General features: G+C 37.5%; 1 protein-coding gene across 5 annotated transcripts; it reads left to right on the top strand.

The window, feature by feature from the left end:
* On the top strand, window positions 1-27,805 carry qki2 (QKI, KH domain containing, RNA binding 2). 5 transcript variants are annotated; one of them, XM_058406050.1, is made up of 8 exons: window positions 1-731; window positions 8,289-8,431; window positions 13,250-13,366; window positions 16,034-16,177; window positions 18,718-18,805; window positions 19,032-19,328; window positions 20,353-20,430; window positions 24,229-27,805. In XM_058406050.1, the coding sequence occupies exons 1-8, from the start codon at window positions 590-592 to the stop codon at window positions 24,243-24,245; spliced, it is 1,026 nt and encodes a 341-aa protein (XP_058262033.1). In that variant the 5' UTR covers window positions 1-589; the 3' UTR covers window positions 24,246-27,805. The 5 variants fall into 5 exon arrangements, 4 of the variants coding, with proteins under 4 accessions (XP_058262033.1, XP_058262032.1, XP_058262035.1 ...); XM_058406049.1 differs by having other exon boundaries at window positions 2-731; window positions 19,029-19,328; XR_009206330.1 differs by having other exon boundaries at window positions 4-731; window positions 19,029-19,328; window positions 19,493-20,430.

Genomic DNA, 27,805 nt, shown 5'->3' with positions numbered 1-27,805 from the left:
GGCTGCGCGCGCGGATGGTCACATGACCACGGGCGTTAGGAAAGCAGCAGCAGCAGCAGCGGCTCTTGAATACCGACACACCAAGCGGAGAAGAGTTTACTCAGCTCCAGAGCTCGCTTACAAACTTCACACAGCTCTCAGGATCTCCGTTATAAACCGCTACTACAAATCATTTTGCCAAGAGCTGGAGGTCCAGAGAGGTCGAATGGCCTGGAAATAGCGTTACTACTGACGGCTACAATCTTTGAGAGTAACCAAAACAAATCTGAGCGGTCATGCGGGAGTCCGGACAGTTTGTGGATTTTTTTCTGACCTTTACAAATCGCGCACAATAGTGATCTGAATTTCGGCGTGTTTCACAAGTCTGTGTTTGTGTTAAACTGTTGAACAGATATTTATATTTATTTTTTATTTTTTTGCAAGCGAGACACTCTGTCGAGAAAATCTGACTCAAAGCGGGACTTCGCTGGAGAAATAAGGACTGAAGAGGAGACCTCTTGAAAGCGCCTGTGTGGAGGAGTCTGGTGGAGTCTCTTCTCCTCTTCATAACACTGATTTTTCTGACATTTAAAGCAGACGTTTTTTAAATATGGTGGGGGAAATGGAAACAAAAGAGAAGCCCAAGCCGAGTCCTGACTATCTCATGCAGCTGATGAACGACAAGAAACTGATGAGCAGCCTGCCTAACTTTTGTGGGATTTTCAACCATCTAGAGCGGCTTCTGGACGAAGGTAAAAAAAAAAGAAGAAAAAAACTTACTCAGATACGTTTGTGTATTTGTTAAACCATGCTCTCGGCTTTTATGTGTTTGTTTTAGAAACATCAAATTGTACCGTGTTGATTTGCGGATGCCAAAATACTTTTTTCCCCCCATCACAGTGAAGAGAGTCGGTGTATAACTCTGCGTCGTGATGGATGCGGATCTCAAGAGGCAACACCCCAAAATGTGGCACTGCCTTAAAACTTTTTTTTTTCTCCTTAAAGAAAAAACATGTGTTTATTGGATAACTAAACTAACTTTTTTAAAAGCAGAATAAAAAGTCCTGTTTGAGTAATAACGGTGAGGTAAAGCAGGGTGGTCCGTGATAAAAGGGGGAAAAAACGCAAATAGATGTAAGTAGGTGAAGAATGCACGAGGGCGGCGTTGCTGTTTGGAAGTCAACACACGACTTGTGCGCATGCGCGACTATGGTCACGGGGGGGGCTCCGGCCAGTTCAAATTGAAAGGCGTGGAACATGTGGGGCCCTTCACATCATCTCTAAATCTAAATCATCGACCGAAACATAACCAAACAATTAAACTGTTACTCATATCACGCAAATATAGTCATAATTTTGCTACTGCAGTCCAAACCAATTACCTTGAGATAAATTTGAAACAGTCACATTTTTACTTGGCTCTTAGACTTAAGCTGACATCACTGAAAGGCAGTAACATCATTAAAAAAAATTAAAAAAAATATCCTGGACTCACTGGCTATGCTTCATAAGACCCCCACTTTGAGAAGTAATGATTTAAAGGTTGGCTTGCAGCACTTTGATTACGTCCTAACGGTGAGCGTGTAATAAAATTGCTGCTTGAATAGACATGAATAAGTATCATTAATAACGTTAATCAGTATCATTCATTAGGCTTCGAAACAGTAAACTGTATAATTGACTAGAGCTGGTAAGTTATCTTTCGGATGCTCAGCTTGGTTACCTATGACTTAGTTCCTTCTCACTTTATTGCCGAATTTGATGAATTTAGCAAGAGTGTCTGTGTATGCTTGCATGGAGAGAAGGCAATTTTGGCAGATTTATGTCTTCAGTATTGGCTCTAAGGGTTGGAGGCTATTCAGCCAGGCTGCTTGATATGCACAGTGACTTTGGCTGTGTATCACCTCGCAGATTGTGCTCCACTAAACTGGTTAGTTCTGTTAAAGCTGTGTGGATCAGAAATAACTTTACCAAGCTTCTGTTTTCACTTCCCCTTATTCAAGCCTTGTTTTAGTGAGCTCTGAACACTCACAGCAGACAGAATTACAGGACAAAAGAGAGGAGAAAAAGGTCTTTTGCAGTAGAATTTTAGTTTGGTTTCTAGTTTGTGTGTTGTGTTGTGTGCATGACAATGATTAGGTTTTCTTATAGGAACACACACTCTGCTTTTATGCAGCTTATTAAATTATCTTAATTAAGGCATTGAGTAACAAAATCTGGGAAAGGATCCAAAGTCGTGTTGAACCTATGCCTGAAAAGCCTGCCTCATTAATGTCTGATTCAGACAGCGTGGAAGGTTTCAGCAGTCTGTAGATTAGAGACAACCAGAGCCTACTAAGAGCAGCACAAGAGCTGCATAGTTATCTTTTATAATAGCTTTCATAGCTTTTTATAAGCCTTTATGGTGTTGATGCTATCAATGTACTGGTTAGTGAGAAATACTAGTAATCTTTTTATTGATTGATGTTTTCACTATATATTATTGCTAAATAAAGCCACCCTGTCAGAGAAACCAGTTAGTTCAGGATGCAAAAACATTATTAATACGTCACAGATTTTAGCCCATGTATCACTTCCAGCTCACATGTCAATTTCCACTAACTATAAGCCCAGTGATTATAGTTTAACAATGGAGGTCAAAAAATGCTTCTTGGCTGTTTTAGTGAGATATGTAGGCTTGATTGCCATCAGAGCACAAAAGGAATACCAGTTGTACTCTATTATGCTTCCTCTCTAACAAGTCTTAATGCAAAATAGGATACAATAATACAATTTCCTGCACAATTTTATTTGTATAGCACAAAGTTATTTACAGAAATCTGGATGTAGATTAAGATCCCTAAAGAGCAAGCCAGAAAACGACAGTGGAAATCCAAACTCTTTGAAGTGACCAAGGACGAAACTTCTAGAGGAACCTGTCCTCTTCTTAGTGACACCAGGGATTATAAGTCATTACTCTTCTACAACAAATACACATTTATACGGATACACACAGATAAGCAGGTCTGTGGGCTGTATACATATTTACTAGTAATTAAGTACCTTTTAGAGCAGAGGTGACAGATGTATATGCATTGTGCATGAGCCTGTAAACTTTAAATAAGTATATTGTACAATTATATCGTGAAAAGCTTTTATTTCTTCGCCTTCATGCACTTTGCTTGACTCTAAAAGAAGCTCTCTAATTATAGTTCAGAGTGTCTGGGTGAGTTTACAAATGTACCATATTATTTTAGTAGGCTTAGCTGTCTCAAAAATATGTGTTGCTTGTAAAGCAACAGTCAAGGTGTGGGCTAGTGGACGCCTCGCACAAGGCTCGATCATGGAGGTTTGATGTGAAGACATTATTATTAGAATTATTTAAAGCTGTAAGCCATGTGGGTTTATTTTGAATGGTGTTCCCATACACAAAGTGCCATGTGAGCTGGTTTCTTTTGTTTTGACCTTTGGTTGTCCTTGTGTCCTTTCTGCTTCAGCATGCTGCAGTTGGTGTTTGTATTTCACTGGTGTCCCATTGTGCGCTCAAAGGATAGACACACAGTGAGTGACAGACCACATAACTCATCCATCAGTATGTCGTTACTGTTAGACATACGGAATATGGCAGTGGGACAGTCGAATGCCGGAATGCTGCTTAGGAGTGAATTCCAGGACAAAGCGTGGGACTTTGTTACAGTGACCTTCTTCATTTACTGAGAGACATTTTTTTTGACCTTTTAGTTGGTGAGCACATGTGACATGAATGCCCTTTGATTTAAATTTCATTAAGCCACAACTTAGCCAGATAGAGAGGCATGAACATACAGGAGAGTGTGGAGAACAATGACAACACATCAGACTATGAAGGAGGTGCAGTCAGAGTGAAACGTCACTAAATATATGTGTTCAGAGCGAGCCTTCTGTGCTCTTGACACCGCTGTAATTAAGCAGCCGTAACCAGTTGTTTAAGGAGCAGTTACATCAAGTGTGACATGAACACTTTTAGGATGTTGCCTGGTGACTTAAGCATTCAAAAGGATGATATTACTTCAGATCTGAAATCTGTGGGTGTCTTGGTGTCACAGCATGGGCCATTGTTAACATCTCACAGCTCCAGGGTCCCTGGCTTGGTCTACTCTCTGTGTGGAATTTTGCATGTTCTCTCTGTGTTAGCTTGGGTTTCCTCTGGATTTTCCAGTTTCCCATTATGGCCAGTATGTTGCTTGACTATGCTAAATTGGCCTTAGGTGTGAATGAATATGTGAATATCCGTGTGCATGGTGCTGTGCAGTGAACTTGCTTCCATTCCAGGGAGTTTTTTTCCCCACCTCATGGCCATCGTGCCAGGAATTGGCTCCAGATCCAGCACAACCCTGACCAGGATAATGTGGTTACTGAAGGAGAATGAACGAATTAAAAAAACCATGCTCTTATAGGGAATAAACAGCCACTTATATCCATCTTGAGTGTCTTTGATTTCCAGCAAACTCTAGGAGATGGAAATACCGTTTTGAACCCACTGTTGCTGGTATTACATCACTATGTGTTCATCAGGACAGTGCATTGGAGACTGCATTGAAGAAGAAGCAGCCTGGTTAAATCTCACACTGTACTATTATTATACTGTCTGATCAGTCAGACTGGTTTCCTTGGACTCAACCAATGTCACTGTTCAGTTTAACCAGTCAATGGCATGTAAACCAAGAAGCTCATGAGTAATCTCTTACACTGCTGATCAACCACTCTGTCAGGCTAGTCTATTGATTACATCATGGCAGCTTTTCTTCAAAGATAGAAGTGCTTGTCTCTGTAAAATTAACTTTCCAACTAAATGCCATCTTGCTAAATGCCTGCCAGAAGCTTGCTGTTTCAGGCTACCTGCCCTATAGCTACTCTGCGCAAAGGGGATACCTGTCATCCAAGCACAATGCCATATATCATCACAGTGTTGTTTACACCTCCGCTGCCCCCAATCACATTATATATGGTATTCTCGATGGTCAGAGACACAATGACTTTCTCAAATCACTGCTTGGTTATCAGCATGCACATCTTGACATGAAATGGCAAAAATCCGAGCTAAATGCACATAAAAACAGATGAAACAGGTTTATTTTACGAGTACAAATTCCGATTACATATAATGCTTTCTTAGAAAGAAGAAGTCAGGTATGTATTTATCTTGTAAGTTGATGTGGTCATTGATGAAAGTGAAAAAACAGGATTATGTTTTCTGGCTTGGTCTTAGTATGGGTGTGGTGGCTCCCTAAGTGTGAGAGTCAAGAACAAGCTCTTTTTTGGCAGTAGAAAAGTACCCAGATTGTTTCCCTGTTTGAGGCCTGCTCTTTTATCCCTCCAGAACCCTTTGCGTAATAAATTGTACCTTTCTTCAGCATGTCTTCTATTTTTGTTAGCACGTTTTGTGCCACAAGACCCAGTACATCCATACGCAAGTGCGTCTATCTATAACCATTAAAATCTCACGCGCATGACATGTTTTTAGCTTTGGACATCTTTTTTTTTCCAATTCCAGAAGATTTAAGCTTCCCCCAAAGTTACCACACATGAGAATGGCCCAAATTAGAATTTAGGATATTACACTCAGTGTGATTTTTGCTGTTTATACACTCATAAAAAAGGCACTGAGGCCTCAGGTCAATCCTCTTACCCTGTCTGGTGGAACGAAGCCATAAAGTCTTATGCGACAGTTTCTGAGGGCACCAACATCAATATAACAAAAATTTCATGAATTATAATTAGCTTTGTGGCAGCAGTAGTAGCCCTCTTATCTATCTATCTATCTATCTATCTATCTATCTATCTATCTATCTATCTCTCTCTCTCTCTCTCTCTCTCTCTCTCTCTCTATATATATATATATATATATATATATATATATATATATATATATATATATATATATATATATATATATATATATATATATATATATAATGATTCCTCATTCATTCATGCCTCTCCATGCACATAGTGTAGGATGGTGTGGAGCAGAGTGACCCTTTTGTCTTTCCCCATAATGCCTCATAGTCATGAAGATTGAGAGTTCTATCTGGCAGTGGAATTTTTTCTCCAAACAACCGTGGAAACTGTCTGACATCTGGCATTAAATCATGTCCACCTCTTTGCCAGATGAGATCTCTGACTTAAAATCATTTGGACTGTGACAATGGATAGCCAGATATATTTTTTTCTTTTCATAAAGCATAAATAAACACAATTGCTGATAAACAAGAGCTAATAGATTTTTTTTGTGTATAACATTGTGTATTTTTCTTCATCTTTTAGTTCTATCACCTTTGACTGCGTCCAAAATTGAAATGATTTTATATAGTAGACTCAGAGCCTATGGTACATGGACAGTACATACTTAAGCAGTGCTTCATTTTATTTCAGACTACCCTAAATAATAGAGGGTATTCATTATTCTGCAAATGACATTCACACACTTTCCAATTTATTAGATCAGTTTTTCCCCAGCAGGCTGGCGTAGGTTGAAACAGTAAGTTCATGTACAAGTAATTAGTCAACTCATGATGTTGGACAAATATGTAAACATAATCTAAAAGGTACTTTTACTTGCTGGATACGTTAGCAGCACCTTATTTAATGTAAAGGTACAAAATTTGGGGGCATGCCATGTATTTTTGCACACAATTACAATGTCTTATTATAAGATTAGAGTTATTTAGGTGCTCAAGAGTGATACTGTATTTTTAAAACGCTGAACGTCACACCGGATTTTGGAGGTGATATTTATGCCTTATGGGTTATGCTTTAATGATGTGGTCATTACATGATAGCATAGCCGAGCCACTGTATCATGATGGAGCACTGAGCTGGTGGACTCGGATGGCAGTAAACAGACACACACTGTAATTGAGATCTGTCTGCCGTCTCTCCCCTCGCTCTAAAATGATGGATTGCAGTAGGGTGGATGGTGTGCAATAGGGAGGCTTTGTAGTGCTGATCAGCAGTCTGTAATGTTTGGTTTTAGTGCCATTGAAGGTGCTGTAATAATAGCTCAAGTGGATGTGGCAATTATATTTCACCCCAGGTGTTTAAGGATAAGGGCACTTGCACGTCATACAGTGACACAGTGTGTGTAGGTGTTGTGTTTCTGTACATTAGTCAAGCTGGTCACTAACAGCTCGAAGGTAGTTGTATTGAAACATTAGCTGGGGGGAAAAAAAGACCAAAGCCCTTCATTTGCAGGTTTATCATCACCATTTAACACAATCTAACTGTGCAACGTTTACACAATACTAATTCTGTCACTTTTTATTTTTATATTTTGGGACCTTTTTACTGAAATGCCTTTCTTGCTACTTGTTATCTTTTTTTCTTCTGTTCCCTAACTTCATAGCTTGCTTCATAAACCAGTAGCGAAATTGTATAGCAGTGTTAATACTAATGAACTACAGTACTTGGGCATGTGCTGATTTGTGTGCATGTGCATGTTCGTGGCCGGGTTGCCTAACATAAGGTGCCGATGACATGCTTATGGACCCATGTGGTCTGAGAGACAGGGTCAGCCAAGTGCTTGTGTTATATATTATACCAGAGCCAGTTGCTTTAAGCTTGCTTAGGCCTCAGATTTACTCCAGCTGAGAGAATCTGATGGGAGCCCTTCAGGCAATGCCTGTCTCGTCTCAGGGTTATATTAAGATTATGGCAATCGGCAAGTCTGTTGTGGACTTTGATGTAGCCGTTTCAAACATTATTGTACCTCATTGAAAATGCATTCTTATATGGAGTCTCTTTCATCCAAGAGCTCTCGGTAAAAATAATGTGTTTGTCTGGTCTCCTCTGAATTGCATCTATTTGTTGTGCGATTAATTCTTTGTGAATATTTAAGATAGTTTTGATGTGCATGACTGGTTTTGCTCACTTGCCTTCAGGGAGTTGTGTTCATGCAGTGTGATTGTGAAATTAAAGTGTAATAAAATTCATTTGCGTTAGCTAATTCCGTGTGATACATTTTCTATGCTAAATATTATCAGAATGTCTGTCGGTGAATATTATCATCACAAACAGCCATTTCTTCATCTCTATCGCTATGTTTCCTTCAGCAGGAGGCATTTAGTTAGGCACCGTTTGGGGCAACCTTTGTGCTCAGAGAGTCACGCAAAGAGAGATTTAGGGTCTTGAAGAGATTTAGCCAAATTATCTTTTACCTGAAGTTCTGAATTGTCCTAAAAATCTCTTGAGTTCTTTTTTTTCTCTCTTTCTTTTCTATTTTTTTTCCTCTATAAGTGCATTCCTCTCAGTGCTTTTGTGTAATTGTGTGTTTTTATGGCTCTATTTGGCAGAGATTGGCCGGGTACGGAAGGACATGTACAATGACACACTGAACAGTAGTACAGACAAAAGGACATCGGAGCTCCCAGACGCCGTGGGGCCTATTGCACAGCTCCAGGAGAAACTTTATGTGCCTGTAAAAGAATATCCAGACGTAAGTGGGATACCATTGCTTATCCTTGCAGTTATTCTCTTTATCCTTAAGGTCTTGAAACAGATGCTTGTAATATTGACACAATCCCCATTTAGACATCCTTTATACCTTTTATTCAACTTCAAATTTCAGTTTAATTTAATGTTTTGTTATGGCTGCTGCTGGTCACAGGATTCCCACAGACCACGAAAAGCTTGAAAGTCAGGAATGATAAGGTTGACCTGATGGGGCTACACAGTTAATCATATTTTAATTGTGAAATCAACGACACTGTGGTTTATTTAATGATTTGACTGTAATTCTGTTTATATTTAGTTACTTTATTAATAGATAATAAGAGTAATAAGACTAAAAAAAATGATTGAGAGATTTCTCACTTGAGAAAATATGGGCTTAGAATGCACACAATGCAAATAGCATGAAATATTATTGTGCTTATATATTTTTTTACCTTTGTGTTATGTTTCTGTATATCCCTGAATGCTGACAAAAATCATCACAGATCTGCATCACAGTATAGTGGTGGAAATGAGATGTAATTAATGTTGGGTAAAAATAAACATTGTGTTGTTGAGGCTGTTGTTAAGGCCAGGGAACTAGAAATCTGTGAAGTTGTGCTGTAGATGTAGGTGTGTGTTTTGTTTTTGACAGGATTTATGTGGATATTAGTCATTATGTACATGTTTATTTCTTATATTTACTTATATAATAACCAGTTATGTGTTTGAAACTGTTTTGTCAAGAGAATTGATTTAAAGGTTCAGAATTAGAAATTAAATGAAAAAAATAGTTAAGGAGTCATGGAGAATTGAGTAGAAACCTTGGGTTGATTATTAATGGCTGTAAATAACCGTGGAGGATGACAAGATCTTTAATTATCTCATTCTACACCTCCTTAAAGGAATAACATCATCCTGGACCTGAATGAACCAATTAACTTGCTCTGGCTAGTTAAACAACAACAATGCAAGTTTTTCATTGTTTTGGTGCAATGCTTATTTATTTATTTATTTATTTATTTATTTATTTATTTATTTATGTCTCCTCCAAATAGATTCTCAGATAGCAGAGTAATCTCATTTATTTCTAAAAACTGTTTTTTACAAGGGGCTATAGCTGATCTTTCTGGTTAGACTGTAGTCATGTATCCACATTGGTTGTTCTAGTCACCAGTGTAGGTAAAATGTGGGACAGTTGAAAGATAGACTGTTGGCTGAGTTTAACAAAAAGTATAATTTTTATGCACTTGAAAACATAAATATGAGAATGGTCATATACAAGTACTCAATTATTTTAAACAACCTATCACGGACCATGTTTTACATCACAGCTATCAATCAGATTCAATATGCTAGCAAATGAGATTTCAAGAAAATGCACATTTCTTTTATTCTGACTTCAGTATTATGGTCAGAAAAGTGTATAGAAACAAATACTTGCAAAGTCCCCCTGATTCCTCCACAATGTCTCAAATAGCAAATGTGTTATTATCCACATTTTACATTCATATATTACATTTATTATTACTAATGGCTCGTATACAGAAGCACGCTAGGTTTCGGGTTGTGTTTATTATACAGAGGACACGTTGAGTGATTTGTGTCTGTTTTCTTAAAGAGATGATTATAGCGAGGTCAGGGTAATTGAGTTTGGAAGAGAAACAGACAGAAAAGACTTTTGAGTGATGTACCCTATCTGTTGTTTAGCTATTATTAACCTTTATCCCTTGCTGTTTATATCAGGATGAAATATAATTATAGCATCTTTAGTGTAAACTAGTGAACATTCACATAGCATTCAAATACTAAAAATATATTAAATGTATGATGATAATGAAGTTGCTCATAACTGGTCAGTATGACTGGGGCTTTTCCAGGATTTGTTATTAAATATTATGTATATGGCTCTGATATAATATGACATTGAACCTCACATTGTGGAAGAATTCAATAAAGTAACACAGAACTTTTTAACATACTGTAAAAACATTGACATTGTGGAAGAGTAGAAGCAGCATCTGTTGTAGGTTAAGTGAAGTAGTTAGAGTGTATGTAATCAGTCATTGTGCTTGTTTAGATTGTAACTTTTATCTCCTGCAACACAATCAGTATTCTGATAATCCCTGACAGGCATCCCACAATACCGCAGCAGTGTTGTAAAACTGCCCAGAGCTGATGGTGGAGAGGCATGTAAGTCTCTGGACTATGTCTCCTCTCTGAGCTGCCTCATTTAGGAAGAATGATCTAGAAAGTTATTCTTGCCTCTCCAGCACCTGTTGTTCATGAAGCACAAAACAAATGAGAGCTTTGAAGGAAATGATGGAGAGATGAGAGGGGCAGAGATGAGAGGTGTTTACATTCACCTTCTGATTATTTTTCCACTCTGTTGCACTTTCTCTCTCTCGCTCTCTTTTGCGATATAATCACAGAGAGTGATTTTGAGACTGCTGCCCCCTGCTTCTCAATCTCTCTCTCTCTCTCCCTTAATATTCTTCCCTCTCCCTTTCCTCATTCCCTCCCCTTTCCTTTCCTCATTTCGTTCTCTGTGTTGGTTGGTAATGAGATTTGTCTGATTCTTTGTTGTTGTTAATTTAAAGTTGAGCACTTCAAATGAATTTAGCAAAACTGGTAAATGGCACAAGGAAAAAAAGTCCTGATGTGAGAAATTCAATTATGTGGTTGCTTTTTTTGCTCATCATTAATATTCTTTGTGCATGTTTGTTTGTGATTGAGCCACACCTGAGGACCGTAATAAGCATACTAAAGTGCTAAGGATGTTACTAGGTGGGCCACTGAACTGCAAAGTCTGTTACGGTCCCTATAATGTAAGTCATATGACCCTAACTAAAAGGACACGGACACGTGTTTGTTTGCACAGACTTTTGAACGTGCTCGTACTCTCGTAAATTTAACCTTGTGATGTACTGGAGAGATGACGCCTTTGCGCAAAACAGTGATCAACAATGACACCGACAGCCTTTTGCCACACAGTAGTCTGATGAGCTCAGCTCTAAATATACAGCACAGAGGCTCAACGGCCGCAGCAGCTGTGATCAGGCCGAGAGGAGATGGGCTTTAAAAGGAAGAGAATGCATTGTGACCCTGAGAGAGAGACAGCTGTCTGGCTTATCACTCTGCCATCCTGACAGATAAGGTTAAGCACTCAAAGAGCAGTGTAGCCACCAGTCAAAAAAAAAACAAAAACAAAACGTTATTTCAGGCCGCTATTGGATGCATCCTATTAAAACACATTAAGACACAAATGAGTGCTTTAATTTGCTGAACTTTAACTAATATTCCCCGTTACAAATCCCTGCTCTGAGCGCTTCAGTTCACACTGCTTATCGTGCCAGTCAAAACTCTCAGCTCAGTTTACTGGCTCAGTGATATGTGACCTTTCTTCCTGCTGGGTCATTTGTAAGCCGTTCCATCAGTTCCAGCTGAAGAACTTTGCAAAGATCTAGAGAAGTGTCACTCTGTTAGGAATATATGTATATTTTGCACATAATTTGAGCATACGTTATTACCAGTAAGTTCCCCCAAATCCTACTAAGGTTTCTGGGTGTATTTCTGAGGTCTCTAAGTTTGACTCTCTAAGAGTCTCCTCTTTAAGGACTTGATACACTCTTTAGTATTTGTCTTTAACTGAAAGTTTGCACTGTTTTCTTTAATGCTATGTGACTATGTTTAATTTATTAGGTTTTTATGTATTATCTGCTAACTTAATCATTACGTGTATATGTCTGCTCTCTGTTCCATATTTGCCTCATTATATCCCAGTTTCAGCAAATTTAATGGCGCATAAAACTAAGGCTGTGCTTTTTTTTATTCATTTTTAAAGTATTTCTTATAATGGGGGTCATGAACGGATGTATGCAAATCAACTTCAATCAAATGTACTATAGGTACATTAGATTTAATGTCTTAATAGACTTAATATTTGGAAGGTAAAATCCTTGTTGAAAAACCCTTGTCTCGTAGATTAATTATTTAAAAATGAATTAGGTTTGAAATGAGCACACCCATCTTAAACAGCTGCCTTGAAAGCAAGGCATTAAGGCAATATGGTCAATTCAGCTTGCACAAAAGCACAGATGTTATAGGCAAATTATTTGTTACATGAATTTCAGAAAAGCTGAAATATATATATATTAAAAAAGGCCTGACTTAAAATCAGAACTGGAACTGAATGTCTATGAGCATTAATCATAAGCAAATGTCTTAAATGGTTGTCATACTGTGTTAGGCCTGGAAGCACAAAGTGAAATATTGACCTCTGTCATGGGATGAGAGATGGGACAGATCTCTCTTTAGCAAATGCTTCATTCATAAGAACCAGAGTTTTGCCAGGTCTCTTTGATTGAATTATGTTAAGCATGATTTACTTCACATTAGACCTTTGCCAAAGTTTCCAGCTGTGAAACAGTGTTGGTACAGTATTCAGCATTGGAGATATTGGTCATAGGATGTCCTGTGATTTGTTTCAAAGTTGATTTAACAAAGTATTTAATAATTAATAGACAAAAAAGGCTAGGCTGAATTGTGTTACAGCCCAAGCTGACTTTCATAATTAAATTTACAATTTGTGATGCATGCTGCGATATAAATATAAATATAAATATAAATATAAATATATAAATCTGTCAGTCACCATACAAATTACTCAGCTGCTATGATTTAGCTGATCAGTGACAGGTCATTTCCTCAGGATACTACACTGTTTTGACAGCAGGATATGTGTAACAAGTTCATGACATGCATTAATGTTCATGTGTTTTAATTAAATCCCATATTTTCTGCTTCTCTTGTGTCCATGTAGTTCAATTTTGTGGGGAGAATCCTCGGCCCACGTGGGCTCACTGCCAAACAGCTGGAAGCTGAAACAGGCTGCAAGATAATGGTGCGAGGCAAAGGCTCCATGAGAGACAAGAAGAAGGTGAGCTTTTGCTGTTCTTTTGCCCTTTTCCTCTTCAGTAGATATTTTATTGTTTGCATTAGATTTTACAATGTCATATGAATGCTTGTGCCTGTAGATACTCGATTTGTGCATATCAAGCGCATGTGAAATGCAGATTTAGGCAGTTCATTTCTAATGGACTTTTTTTTTTGCTGGAATCTCTTTGTCCTACACAATGATGGAACAAAAAAAAAGACTTTTTGTTTGCCTCCAAGGGTGCCTGACATGGTGGAAAAATGACTTGCATTAAAATGAAAATGAGTGCTATTAGAGAAGGAGCTTTAGGAGGGGGAGCATTTTGCTTTTAAGAGCTGAGCAAAGGGGGTGGCTTTACTTTTTTAATATGTTTTTGCTTAGACCATTTAGTCCATGCTTTTACACTGTGTTACAGTTTGAACTCTTATCTCTATTGCATAATTTGACGTAGAAACAAGTATAAGAGCAACTCAAAATATTCTCGTTGTATTGTTTTGAAGTCTAATGAATAACTGTACATTTTAAGTTAAGAATTAATGTATACTGATGAACACACATATATATATATATATATATATATATATATGTGTCTACTGGACACTTGATTTTAGACTAAAGGAATATTACCACAGAATAGCAGAACATAACTAACTGTCTATGGCTGCAGAATGATAACTGGTAGCAGAACGACACTGAATGTACGGCAGATGTGATTCTGTGCATTGCTAATTCAGAGTGATGGGGGAATTAATGAAATGCAATGAACTAAGATCCCCCAGGCATGCTGCCATGTTTCTCCAAGCTGCACCATCACAAATTTCAGCAGTGCTGTCATCAGACGGATGATAATAGAGTGTATTTAATTGGACATGATGAAAATGTGTTAGTACAGGTTTGTATTTGGAGGTTCCAATGCTGATGCATGTCTGAAAAATAGGATTTTAACACTGCAATTAAATGCTGCTTCTATGAGGTTGCCATCTCTATCATCTAACAGTAGTCACCAATGAGTTTTTCTTTGATAAAGGCCCTGAATGCTGTCCAAATTAACTCACCAAAGTCATAATTTTGTAATTACAGAAATCGTTGACATTGCACAAGAAAATGTCATATAAATAAAGGAAAAAGAGAGAGAAGGGGCTGTAAAGAAAATCAGCCAGGACTAAACAAGCCAGGCTTCAAACAGAGATGCCATCTGGATCCATGTATTCTCTTATTTCCACCCAAATTAGATTTACAATCCCAATCCCTGTAAAACACACATAGGAGGGTGTGAAATGTTCCCCTGGTTTATAGATATAAATCTGAGCCAGTGTGGTGTTGTTTCCAAATGAAAGAACAGCCTTGTTGTGCTGTCTGGTTCTGCAAATGTGTAGGTTAAAAGAATACTACAGGATTGATGTATAATGTATAATTTCTAAATTATAATCACCTTCACAAGACAAGGTTAAATAAGGACGTATATGCTTATTTACATCTTATAACGTGGTTCTAGATCAGAGTGATTGAAAAATGATCAACAGGTCACATCTAGTCTTGCTATCTAAACAGAGTGATTTATTGCTTGCTCGAAGGTGTAAATAATTTGACCCCTAGGCATGTCAGCCATTCCTGACATGCAGCCATGAGCAAATGGGTCAAACGCATAAACTCATGACACTGTCTTGTTTTGACATCACCCGATATAGTTCTCTCTCAGCACTTCAAAGAAGCACTTTTAACATGAAGCTAGCTCCCAAGAGCATTAGAACATATTTAGTTACCGAGTCTATACTGTATATTGGATCAAATAATTGCTCCTTTGTGAGCAGGCAGCCAGTAATTAGTAAATACAGTGCCTCCCTGCTGTGATGCTGTTTTTCTAACGTTTCCACATCTTAAAACCACTTTTCTTCAGCATGTCCTACTACACTTAGATGAAAGGTGTATCATAAATGATTGTGCTGTTCATCCAGGCCAAGTTAAAGTGATGATAACCCAGCTGATGGAAGCATAGCTGACCAAGGCAATAACCTGAAGCTGATTATTTTCTTATAACGGCATGTCCCAAAGTGCTTTATTTTTCTTAAACCATGTTATAACAGCTAGAAACAGTTGGTTCCACCATCCTCAAAAAGTAAAAAACACAGCCTGTCATGTTGCTGTCCTGGACACTCTCATGTGGCAGGAAACTTACTGACTAATACAAATTCCTGTCCTCATGTTTGTTAAATAAACATTTCATAGCAGAAGACTTCATCATATCATCAGTTACGCATTTTCTTGGTTAAATACTTGGTATTATTCTATTTTATTTATCCTATTCATTATTAGACAGAAATTTCGTAAAGGGACTACCTGTGAATCCTGTGAATTAGCTGTTACTTAATAAACAATAAGAAAGTGTAGAAGGTATTACCACAAGTGCACAAAAGTCTGACCAATCAGAATAACGGTGCTATGGGCTAAATCACTTTAGACATGTTCCGTCACAACCAACGTCAAGGTAAACAAATGTGCGTGTTTATTTGGACGTGGCACCTGGGCACAGCACAGTAGTATAGCTGCACATAAGTTCTTGAGTATAAAAACGCTTTTGTCAGCAAAAATCAGTTCTACATCTGGCGTGGATATGTGCAGCTGATTCGAGTGATAATATGGATATGCTTTCCCATCCTTTAATCTGTACAGGAGGAGCAGAACCGTGGAAAGCCTAACTGGGAGCATCTGAACGAGGACCTGCACGTGCTTATCACAGTTGAAGACTCACAGAACCGTGCTGAGATAAAACTCAAGAGAGCCGTGGAGGAAGTTAAGAAGCTGCTTGTCCCTGCAGTGAGTCATGTGTTTACACTCTTACCTTTCCCCCCTTTAATCTGCATGTATTTATCTGAATAAATAAGAAGTTTAAGAAAATTGTTAAATTGGCAAAAACATTTATTTGGTTTAACAAACAAGACTTGTGGGTTTCGGTTAAAAGAAGTGCTACATAAGCACTGATGAATGTATTTGCTCAGTGGGAACAAATTCAATCTAAATAGCTGCGCTCAGCATGACTGCCATTTCTACACTAGCTTTACTGAGTCCTTAGAGGCAAAAAGAGAGTGTGGTACAGAAAGAAAGACTGGCACTGGAGTGAAAGACAGCCATATGCATACACTGGATTCTAATGTTCAAAGGTGAGTCGTGTGGACAGCTTTAATAGGCTTAATTGGCTGTGCTTAAAAATTTAATGAGAGACATGAGACAGAGGGGTCGGGACTCTGGGTGCCCACTGGGGCCATCAGAAGGCTCTGTGTTGCCATCAGGCATAGAGCTGAATGATGATAAAGCTGTAGGTTTTGATAAAGTGACAACAGGTTAGCATGAGATGCTTGTGAATTTTACAGGGAAAAGTAGATTATATGCTGAACTGTGATTCACTCAATATTCCACTCTCCAGCATGTGAAATGGTCCATAAAATATTATATCCATAGAAACACAAGACTTCACTGTAGGACATAAATAGAATGCTGAAGAAGGTATGGTTTCAGTGCTGTGTGTAATTGTGACTAGAAGTAGACCTCCAAGTTTAGGGGTGATGTGGAATGTGCGGCTCATCATGCTGCCATGGAAATCATCGTGGAACTCCAATGATCCGTGATTCTAGTCTAGGCTCTTTTTAGATTTTAGCAGTATTGACATCAAGAGGCACTGGCTGCAGATAAACACATCCAACCCTTTGTGGTTGATCTCCAGTAATGGTAGACTGTAATAAAACAAAAAGTGGTGCAGTATTTTCTAGCTGATGGTAAAATAGCCAGCTGCCAATCCAGTATCAGTGACAGATAACATTCACACAACCACAGTTAACCTCCATATGCTGGGGTAAATTTTTGGCAATGCTTTCTTTTTTTGGGAAGTGGTGAGTGTAATTATGGAGAAACTTTGACGTCTCAAAGGAAAGATACATGGATTATATATAAATAAGTTTAATATAGAGCTTTCCTGATGAAACACAGTGCTACTTTTACCCCTTATAACTGAGAGAAAAAAAAAAGTACATACGTTTGCACACACATACACGTGTGCACACAACCAAAGCATATGGTGTCCTGTTTAACAATGCGCTTCCACTTCCACTGCCTCCACCCAGACTAACAGGATAGGAGTGGATTCTACCAGACTACTAAAAATAACCAGCTGTCTATTTTTACAGTGTGTCAGTGTGTGACCACACCATACTCCAGCAGTGTGGTGCGACAAGTGTCTTTGAAAGACATTTGCTGAAAAAGGTTTGCAAAGTATTATTATACCGTTGAGCTCACGGCCATGCATGCACTTTGCAACCTTTACACTGGTTTGGAAAGCACCATTGATATCACACTGATCACTGCTCAGTGTTGCCCATGCTGACCCATATCATGCTCTGAGGCCATTTGGCAGGCAGACATCGGCATTGTAAGCAAAGGGCACACTCACATGCACACTCTGATCCTACTCTGAATGGATCAGCTTTTCTCTTCCACTGTGCTTGCTGACATAGTTTAGATCATTCTGTGGCCTGCTTTACTCTGACCTGACCTGAACCCATGCTGTAATATCCAGCAGATCATTAAAAGTACCAGATTCACAGCTCCTCTGCATTGCAGTTGTGAGCCCAGGCAGTTCTGTGCATAAGTAAGTTTGAACTACTAACAATACATGTTTAGTAAAGTGTCATTTTGGTAGAAAGTTTTAACTGAAATGAGGGACAGATAAATGATAAAATAAGTGGACATCATTTAAAGAAACATTGGCCATCATTTTACAGACACTGAGTAGTTGTGACCGTATAGGGAGCATGAGCTGAATGACCAGAGTATCTGCAGAAATACAGACCAAGCAGACAGCAGAATGGGAAATAGACCGTAAGAGAAGTAGTAGCAGAAGGAGATGGAACGGGATAGGGAGAGAACGTGAGAAGCTGAGGTGCTGATTCCAAGCTGTTGAGAGAAACACGAGCTGTATCGTTAACCTCTGTGCTCTGCATGTTCATTTTGGCTGGTTTGTTTGGACAGCGTTGAAGCAACTCTCACTCAGATTATTAGCAAGTGGGAAACCCTATCTTGTATACACAGCACTAGACTAGCACTTCTGAAACCCAGCACTAGTGTAACACAGATTGAATCTTTGCACAGTTTAACTGAGCTTTTAAGCTTTACACAGAAATACAATGAATATTTAAATACAAAGTCTCTATTAAATTCTTTTGTTCAGTACTTTTTACAACACACAAAACCATGACAATTCCAAAATAACATTTGTATGAATCATACTTCCAAGCCATTTCAATAGATTTTAATTTCTGTGTGTGTGTGTGTGTGTGTGTGTGTGTGTGTGCGTGTGTTGGCAGGCTGAAGGTGAAGACAACTTGAAAAAAATGCAGCTGATGGAGCTGGCAATTCTCAACGGCACCTACCGAGATGCCAACATCAAATCACGTAAGGGCTCACAATTTATTAATCTGTACTGAGTGTAGTATAGATATGCAGTATTTGTGCAGTCGTGTAATATGTGCAAAGAGGGGTATGTTACTGCTGTGTTTTCCACAAGAGAAGACACGGTAAGAATTTAATTTTTATTACTATTTGCATCCCTTTGTTTGACCTTAGCTTCTTAATTTTTTTTCTCATACCTGTGCCTCTCTCATCTTTTCCTTTCTAGCAGCCTTGGCTTTCTCTTTGGCTGCCAGTGCCCAGGCTCCTCGCATCATCACCGGCCCCTCCCCAGTGATGCCCAGCGCAGCTCTGCGTACTCCTGCCCCTGCTGCTCCCACCCTCATGCCTCTCATCCGACAGATCCAGACCTCTGCTCTCATGCCTGCTGGCACCCCTCACCCCACTGCCACCCTGGTGCCCCAGACCCCCGAGTCGGGTATTATCTACACCCCATACGAGTATCCCTATACTCTGGCCCCTGCCACCTCTATCCTTGAGTATCCCATTGACTCCAGTGGTGTATTAGGTAAGTACTTGTATCTTGGTATTGGTGTGTTAGCTTATGTCCCTATTTATGTTCATGATATATTTTAATATGCCATCACCAATTAGAAAATCTTGTTCCGGATGCTATCTGTTATCTTTGGGACCAAATAAACTAATTTTAGCACTCTGTCTTACTCTTTTTAGGTATGGCCTTCCCCACAAAAGGCTAATAGAGTTGGTGGACAGTCTGCATTCCTCAAAAATGTTAACTTTTTGTTATATCTAGCAGTTGCAGAACAACAAAACAAAAACCCCCTAATAGTTTGTTAACTAAAAACAATAGACAAACCAAGACGAAAAAAATCATTACTACTGATGTTTACACTGGTTTTAACTTCCCAGAGTTTATTCTTTTTTTAACTTTGGATTATTTTGGTTTGTCTTTGACTTATGAAATAATTCTAAATTAAGAATACATACAATATTAATGATTTTTAATAAAGTAAATTTGTCATTATCACTGTGCTTTGAATATCCTCGTACAGTTTGAAACCATGTCAGCTACATTCCCTGTGCTTGCTTCATCTCTGAGTGCTCTCAAAGTATTATCAGTATTATAGCTGACTCTGTGTTATAAAATGTAATTATAAGTGAAGCACTTGCAGTGTGCCAATGTAAATCTAGCTATAAGATTCTGTGTGAAATTAATCTATCTTAGTAAAAGAAGTGTGTCCTTTTTTTAGAGAGAGAGAGAGAAAGAGATGGTTCCAAGGGCTCTGTTGTCATAGTTCAGGAAGTGAAGCAATATGAAAACTTGTCTTATGTCACCTCCTAGAAATACTTGGGGTGTTTGCAAATTCCAATGGAAGATTTCTGCACCATGAAAACAAAGCCCTTAAGCTTCTAATGAATTTCATTTTCACTTATTTTTGTGATTTACTGGTGTCTTACAAGCTTGATGTGGATGTATTTTGTTTAGTTATTTTTCAGTGTTTTGTTGTTGTGTTGTAATGATTAATGATCTGATGTTACTTTCTATTTTATTGGTAATATTACGTTCTAAGCAGGTGCAGTGACTACTAAAGTACGAAGGCAGGATATGCGCGTCCATCCTTACCAAAGGGTTGTGACCGCAGAAAGAGGTTAGTTTAGCCCCAGTGTTCAAGCAATACTTGTGTGTGTGTGTGTGTGTGTGTGTGTGTGGGGAGGTTTCTTCCACTTTCAGTCTTAGTTCAAACTGAATATTTCATCTTATTTATGGACATTTTCATCATCCACAAATATTCAACCATTATTATCGTTCTTCACGTATACTGATACTCTTAGTTCATGACACATATCACAACTTATATGAAAGGTATTGAAATTAGAAGTGTGTGTGTGTATGCAAGTGTGTGAATGTGTGTGTTTATGCATGTTCACAAGTTGGGGATGTACTGACAACGGTGGCAACAATGAATAACACTATATTTAGTTCATAAACACATACATATAAATATCATCATTAAGCTCCTGTTAGAACGGTTATGTAAGTAATGTAATATTAAGCAGTTGTTAGCACTTAAGCCAATTCAGATCTTAAGTACCTGCATACGATTAGCCTGAGATGATGCATAAGCTCGATTTACACCTTGTGTTAACATGTGATATCTGAATATCGACCCGATTATTTCATTATGCCGTTAATCTGACTAGCATCAGAAGTCCAGTGTAGGAGATGTGTCTGTAGTTATCCACATGGCAGGAGAAGAAGTTAAATGTAGGATTACATGTAGACGATTAGTGGCATAAATTGTGAGATTTGTAAATGTGGTTGTATCCTGTGGGATTCTCTGTAATCCCAGCCTGATGTTACCATCCTGTACATCTTGAGATCCAACCCTAGTGCATATCTGATAACCTCATGAGGTCACTTTCTCCAAAAGCACATGTTAATACACGGTGTAAAACAAGCTCTAATGACACTTTTATAAAGCAAGGTATAAGTGTTACATCCAGGATGGCTTCACAGGTGGATTTATCACACTGCATGTTTCGGAGGTAAATTCTTAAGCTATTAGAGGAAGAGTTATTTGGGTTGTTCAGAGTTAAATGGACTGTTTACTAGAGCTCTATTACACTGATGACCATGGGATGACCTTATGGCTCCCAGTCAATGAAGGCTGATGGAGCTTACTTATTAGCTTCTCTCTTTCTTTCTCTCATTTAGTTTCCGTTGAGTTCACCTTCTGTGTCTTAGTGTTTCATTTTTTTTTACTCTTAAATACATTCATGTCTAGCGTCTTCCATTCAGCCAGTTTTATCTCGTGCCTGAAAATCTGTTTTTACTTTTTCCTGATTAATTTATAAAAGGGGATATTTTTTTTTGTTTATTGACCATGTTTACAAGAATAAGTCTGTTATTTGAAGACCAACATAATTACAAATAAGTGTAACACATTTAATGTAAAATTGATCAACAAGCAACAATATTCACCGTACTGTAGTAAACCCAGTATTGCATCTTATGCAATATTACATCAGCCTTGCAGAGCATGTTTAGAAGCTTTTCCTCAGCAAAATTACTTTAATACAGAAAATTAAGGCCATTGTGTAACATTCTGCATACAGTTTATATATATGTGTGTATGTATACATATATATATATATATATATATATATATAATATAACTGTAGCAGGCCACTGTAACTTTATTGTTTTGACCAATTTTATTTGTGATCACATTTCATTTTTATTTATATAATTTCACCTAATTTGTATTTGATGAACCTGTGACCTTTTTTATAATTACTGCTCTTATTAAGGCTTTTACCAGGACCATATTTATAGCAAAAGTAAAACATATCTAAGGACTCAGCTTTCAGAGATGGCTCAATAATGAAAAAATCAAACTATTTGGGTTTATGGACTCGTTATATAATATCAATGGTTCCTAAAAGTTAAATGTAATGGTAATTGTAAGATTACTGATTTGACATTGAATTAAAAAATTAGCACTGTAAAATCATAACACATAACCGACAAACAAAACTCACTAGATTAATGAAAAACAATTGTGAAATTGCACAAAATGTCAAAATATCTCATCTGACCTACTGCCCATGACCTTACATGATGTCTTTGAGTCATATTATTAAGAAATATCATAATGAAAATCAACACGTGAGCTGTGCCACTTGCGGAGTTAAAACTCTTTAGGATTCTCACTACCTTTTAAAGTTTAACTACTTATTTCATCACAATTTCACGGATTAATGAAGATCGTCACATTATTTAAAAAGGTTATAATTAGCTACAGCACAGCAGCTCAAAATAGCAAAATGTCACCGATGTAAAGGTCAATAAGCATAACACAAAGGTCATGGTCAGTGTCACATGGGGGAAATTGACAGTATATTATGAAGGGTATGAATCGTTTGGGGAGGAGAGCCATCATAAGTTCCAAATCTGAGCAGACTTCTATATTAAACTCAACACAGCTGATATTCAGAGTGCATCCTATTACATTCCAAGCGCGATATGCTGTGCTTATGAACTCTTAATAACTCCCCGTACTGAAATACCTCTTCATAAACATACAGCATATAGTTTGCACTGAATCTCTTAAATCAACAGATCTTTGTCTGTTATTAGACAGAGCAAAACAGTGTCAGGAAAAAAAAGACAGACAGAAGAAACCTCATAGGTTAGATTTCTTTGTGATGGACAAAGGACAGGGTGGTGGACTGGGCTGGGACCGAGGTTTTTCAAGCTCTCCGATCACCACAATATTGTCAAGCGTGTCCTTTCTGTAAGAGTTAAACTGATGAGAATTCTGTGATGTTATTGCGAAACCCGTACCTTTTCTCTTGGCACAGTATGATCAGATGAACTGAAGAAATATTCCATATTCTATGTTTTGGTTTATTGTAAAGTTCTTTGCTTTTTTTATTATTATTATTATTATTATTATTATTATTATTATTATTATTGTTGCCATTGTCTTATTTGGAAAAAAAAAAACAGTATTTACTTGCGTAGTGTTTTTCTATTACGTTTATGAAAACAATATTTCTACAGCATCAAACATTTATGAAATTCAGATTATATTGTATATGTGAAAAATAGGAAGTATATGCTAGAGAAAAATGCAGAACATGTTTCTAGAGGCTCAGATATTATAGAAATTACAATGATTTTCTGTAGTACATTTTATATTCTCTGTCCTATGAAATATTGTAGTTTTGTCTATTTTTTATTTCCTCATTATTCTCCACCTCCGCCTTCAGCAGTCGTTTTGGTGTTCTGTTTCGTTAGCATTGTGTTTTTTGTATTATTGTAAATAGACAGATTTTAAAGACAATAAACTTTGCTTGAGTCAAAAATGACCTTTTTTTTGTATTCTGCAAGGGAAAACGCAGTCTTTATTATTATTTTTTTTCTATATCTCTTGATTTTCTGCAATCACATCTCTTTAACTACTCATGAATTCAAATCCATTATCACTAGCAGCTTTCATGACTTTGGACTGAATGAGCACTGTAATGCTTAATAGCAGTCAGAGAACAAGCCACTCATTTATTTACCTCCTGAATCGGGTCTAGAGATCATATTCACCTATCATATTTTGACTGCTACTAACCATTAAGTGGTGGTTTAATTTTTGAATTCTGTAATTGATTCACCTCTCTGCTTCTTTAACCATTTTCACCTGGGAGTTTGGGCTTTTGTGTGAAATCATGAGGCCGTCATGATTTTGCCGTATTTAATGTAGATATTAAACAGTTTCTCTGACAGTAGCTCTGATTAGTAATGTCATGTTGTCATCTGACTGTCACTAGCGGACACTAATCTCCTTCTCTATCTTTTTTTCTTTTGTGTCCTCCTATGTGTCCTTTCTTTTGTTTTGTTTTTTTCCCCTTTACGTACCTGTCTGTCCGTTTGTTTCCTAACCACCCAGCTGCCACCGGCAACTAACCAATGACCCTCTGAGCTCTCAACTCTTCACCCAATGATGACCTGACCATTGCCTGTGTGCTGACCAGTTCTCTGGCTCTCGTCCTTCACTTGTCTCGTACTCGCAGCCTGCTGGTGAGCAACGAATCAGATCGAATTCTCTAAATTCAACACAACACAGCACAGCAGTGACAGTCCCCCTGAACTCAACCATACATCTGTGGACCTCCAGGGTCAGGTGATCTAGTCTCCACAGCCTACACTGCAGCAAGATAAAAGCAATAATATGGTTCGGAATGCCATGTACAAGCAGTTTTACACACACAGACACACATTTTTCAGTTTTCCTAGTAGAATCTAGAGATTGAGCATTAAGCTGGAGCTTTGATTAGGTTGTGGAGACACGCAGGACTGAAGCTTTGCGGCTGTGTAATTGTGTTCACGTGGATCAGGGTGTTGGTTTGCGAGAGTACGAAGATGAGCAGGGGAAGTCTGCGGACGTTTTTGAAGATAATTCAAAATTAAAATGTACACTGAGAAAGTAAAAGCCATTCTCGCCCATCAGCATCTTGAGCGCAAATAGAATAAAATGCATTTATAAATAAGAATAATTTTACAAGCACTGAATACTAGCTCATGCATTTTTGATATGAGGGTGCTGCAGGTGAAATTACTCTATTTTTCACAATATCTCTCTTTTTTGTTTTTCATTTTTTCCTTTTTCTTTTCTTTTTTTTTTTTACGAAACAACAGTATGTGATGTCAAAATGTACAAAATGAACAAAGAAGAAAAAGATTTATTTCTTTACAAAATGGAACGATTTTCGAGACCAAAATGTCTTTTTTAACTTTTAAAAGTGCCTTATTTTACATGATCAATGTGGATGAATGATATCCATCACTGTTTATGACAACATATCGATTATAATCAGCTCCTCCGTTTCTTTATTAGGAATGGAATGGAATGCAAAAACACACCCGGCAAATTAGCCATTTTTTTTATTTTTTATTTGATCTTATGTTAACATTTACGCATAATTATTTCTAACTCATGTATACAGTCGTGCCATGTGTTAACGTGTGACAGCGTATATTGGCTACTGGTTACTTTGTGATATTCACTCTGGTTCAGCAGTAACGTCTGCTCCACCATTATGAGGCTCACGTCAGAACATTTATCAACATCAACAATAAAAGAGAGAGAAGGCTTTAGTTATTTAGTCACAGTTTCTCAGAATTAGCCGTGTGAGACGGACTTGTTGTAGAAGGCGACTTTTTTTTTTTATTGTACACTATTAAGAAGTGAACTGTGGAAAAAAAACAAAAAATACAAATAGCATCTTAAAACTAGAACTCTATGCAATCGAGTTGCTCTTGCCAAGTTACGTGACGTTTTTCAGCAGGTCTTCCAGATTACAGAGCCAAGCATTAACCAGGAAACGATTCGATTAGAAACTCAATCGAGAATATGGAGATTACTTTTATTTAATTTGTAAAATGATTAACAAGAATAATCGTGGTTGTTATAACTGGATCTCTTTTCTGTTACTTTTGTATGTAGTGCCACATATTAAGTACTGTTTAAATGTCTAGAAAATCTGTTATGTCCTTTTTTTTCTTCTTTTTCTTCTTTCTTTCTTTCTTTCTTTCTTTCTTTTTTTTTTACATGTGGGAATCAGCACAGGAAAATATTTAGAATCAATTTCTCAATTAACTTCAAAACTGGAGTTTCTAACTTTGACCTGTTTCATTTGTTTTTATGAGCAGTATTATATTATAAGTTCGGGTGAATAGCTCTGTGTGTGTGTGTGTGTGTCTGTGTGTGTGTGTGCGTGTGTCTGTGAGTGTGTGTGTGTGTGTTTGATTCCATGAATATGATCTACACCAGTCAACTGCACCTCCCTTTTTTAAGCAGTCATGTTTATTCCATTGGAAATGTCTGGTCCTATTTATAACCATTGTAACAACTATAAAAAATGTATTTTTCTATCACATTTTGTATGTATGAAATAACATTAAATCATGTTTTCTGATATGAACTCTTATGCCTTATTACAGAAATCGAGAGGTTTTTTCAGTCCATCATGATTTGTGTTATTCCATGGAAATCTGGTGTTAGAATATCATATCATCATTTAAATACGGACAAAATGCCAATGAGGTTATTATTATTATTATTATTATTATTATTATTATTATTATTATTTTGAGTTATAGAACAATATTATTTAATGCCCAGCATAATGTTGTAGCCATTGCTTCAATTCCCTTTTTAATTTAGCGTAATCGAGTTTGCTGGGCCACTTGGTTTGTCTTTTTGAGTTTTAGTGTTGCTTGACTTCTGTGCCTTTCTATGTAAAGTGTGAGCTAATAACAGTTTTGTTTATATAATCTGATTAATCTTTTCTTGCCTCTGGTACTAACATTCAAAGATCTTTATCTTTAACCACTTTGATAATTTGTCTGCTTTGAATCTTTTCAAATCAAATTGTGTGAAATTAAGCTGAAGAGTGTTGAACTGACATTTTAAAGACTAAACTCTGTACTGAAAAGCAATAGCAGGATATTAAAAATCATAGTTTTAAAAGAAACTAACTTTGTCGCTCTTTCTCTTGTGCTTTTTATGTGCCGATACACATACTAATCTTAGCTAGGGTTACAGCAGGCCTGGTGTGTAGCTGATGGCAGTTTGAACTGTTTCAGCTGTCCCATGGGTGTTTCGGCAGCTGCGAAATATCATCCTCCACGGCCTATTGTAGACAATAAATGTGATTGTTAAAGAAAGAGCACTGAGCGTGAAAGAAAAATAGTATACTTGGTTAAGCTTTGCAAAAAGAACTTACACTCACATGGCACAAATCTGCTGTCTTTTACTTTGTTTTCTTACCACTTATCATCTGTTTGTGTTTTCCATCCTTGCTGTGTGCTCAGTTGCTGTTTTAGTTCCACACTAAAGAGAGATGTAGGACCAACTGCTCATCACAGTCAGTATCTCACTGGAGTACAGATGTGAATCAAACTGGTTCCAGGTTTTGAAGGAGATTGGGGAATAAAACAATTTCACACAGCCAGGAAACCAGAATGACATCAGCATGTATTATATATGATAAACCCAGTACCACACCCATCATCTGCTGTTTTCCTCACATGTTCAGCTGGCTTGTACACTTGCATTAACATTATTATTTCAATTACTTTTTTTATGATGAAGGCACATGGAGGAAATGGAGAAAACGGCTTTATTCTGTCCTCAGAATATCCTAGTCTCTTTCAGTATATCTATGATCACTGACTTTTGGCTTTAAATACACATCTAAACATACGGCTAATGTTGCGCAAACATGTTTAATGGAAAGAGAGGAAACTGTTTAAAAAGGTTCCTTAAATTTGTCCTAGCTCAGGTAAGTCAACAGGTTGATAAGTTCATTCTCTGGAAATTCTTGCTTCCCATTATAAGGTTAGATGTGTGTTGTTGCTTTGAGAGTCACACAAACATACTGCAAAACCCTGATCAGCAGACAGAAATAATGGCTGTACAAAAAAAAAAACCCAAACAAGCGTAAAAGTCCTACAGAAAGAAA

Source organism: Hemibagrus wyckioides, linkage group LG13, assembly GCF_019097595.1.
Source record: "Hemibagrus wyckioides isolate EC202008001 linkage group LG13, SWU_Hwy_1.0, whole genome shotgun sequence".
Lineage (NCBI taxonomy): Eukaryota > Metazoa > Chordata > Actinopteri > Siluriformes > Bagridae > Hemibagrus > Hemibagrus wyckioides.
The sequence above is the reverse complement of the archived record's forward strand: the minus strand, read 5'-3'. Positions and strand labels throughout refer to the sequence as shown.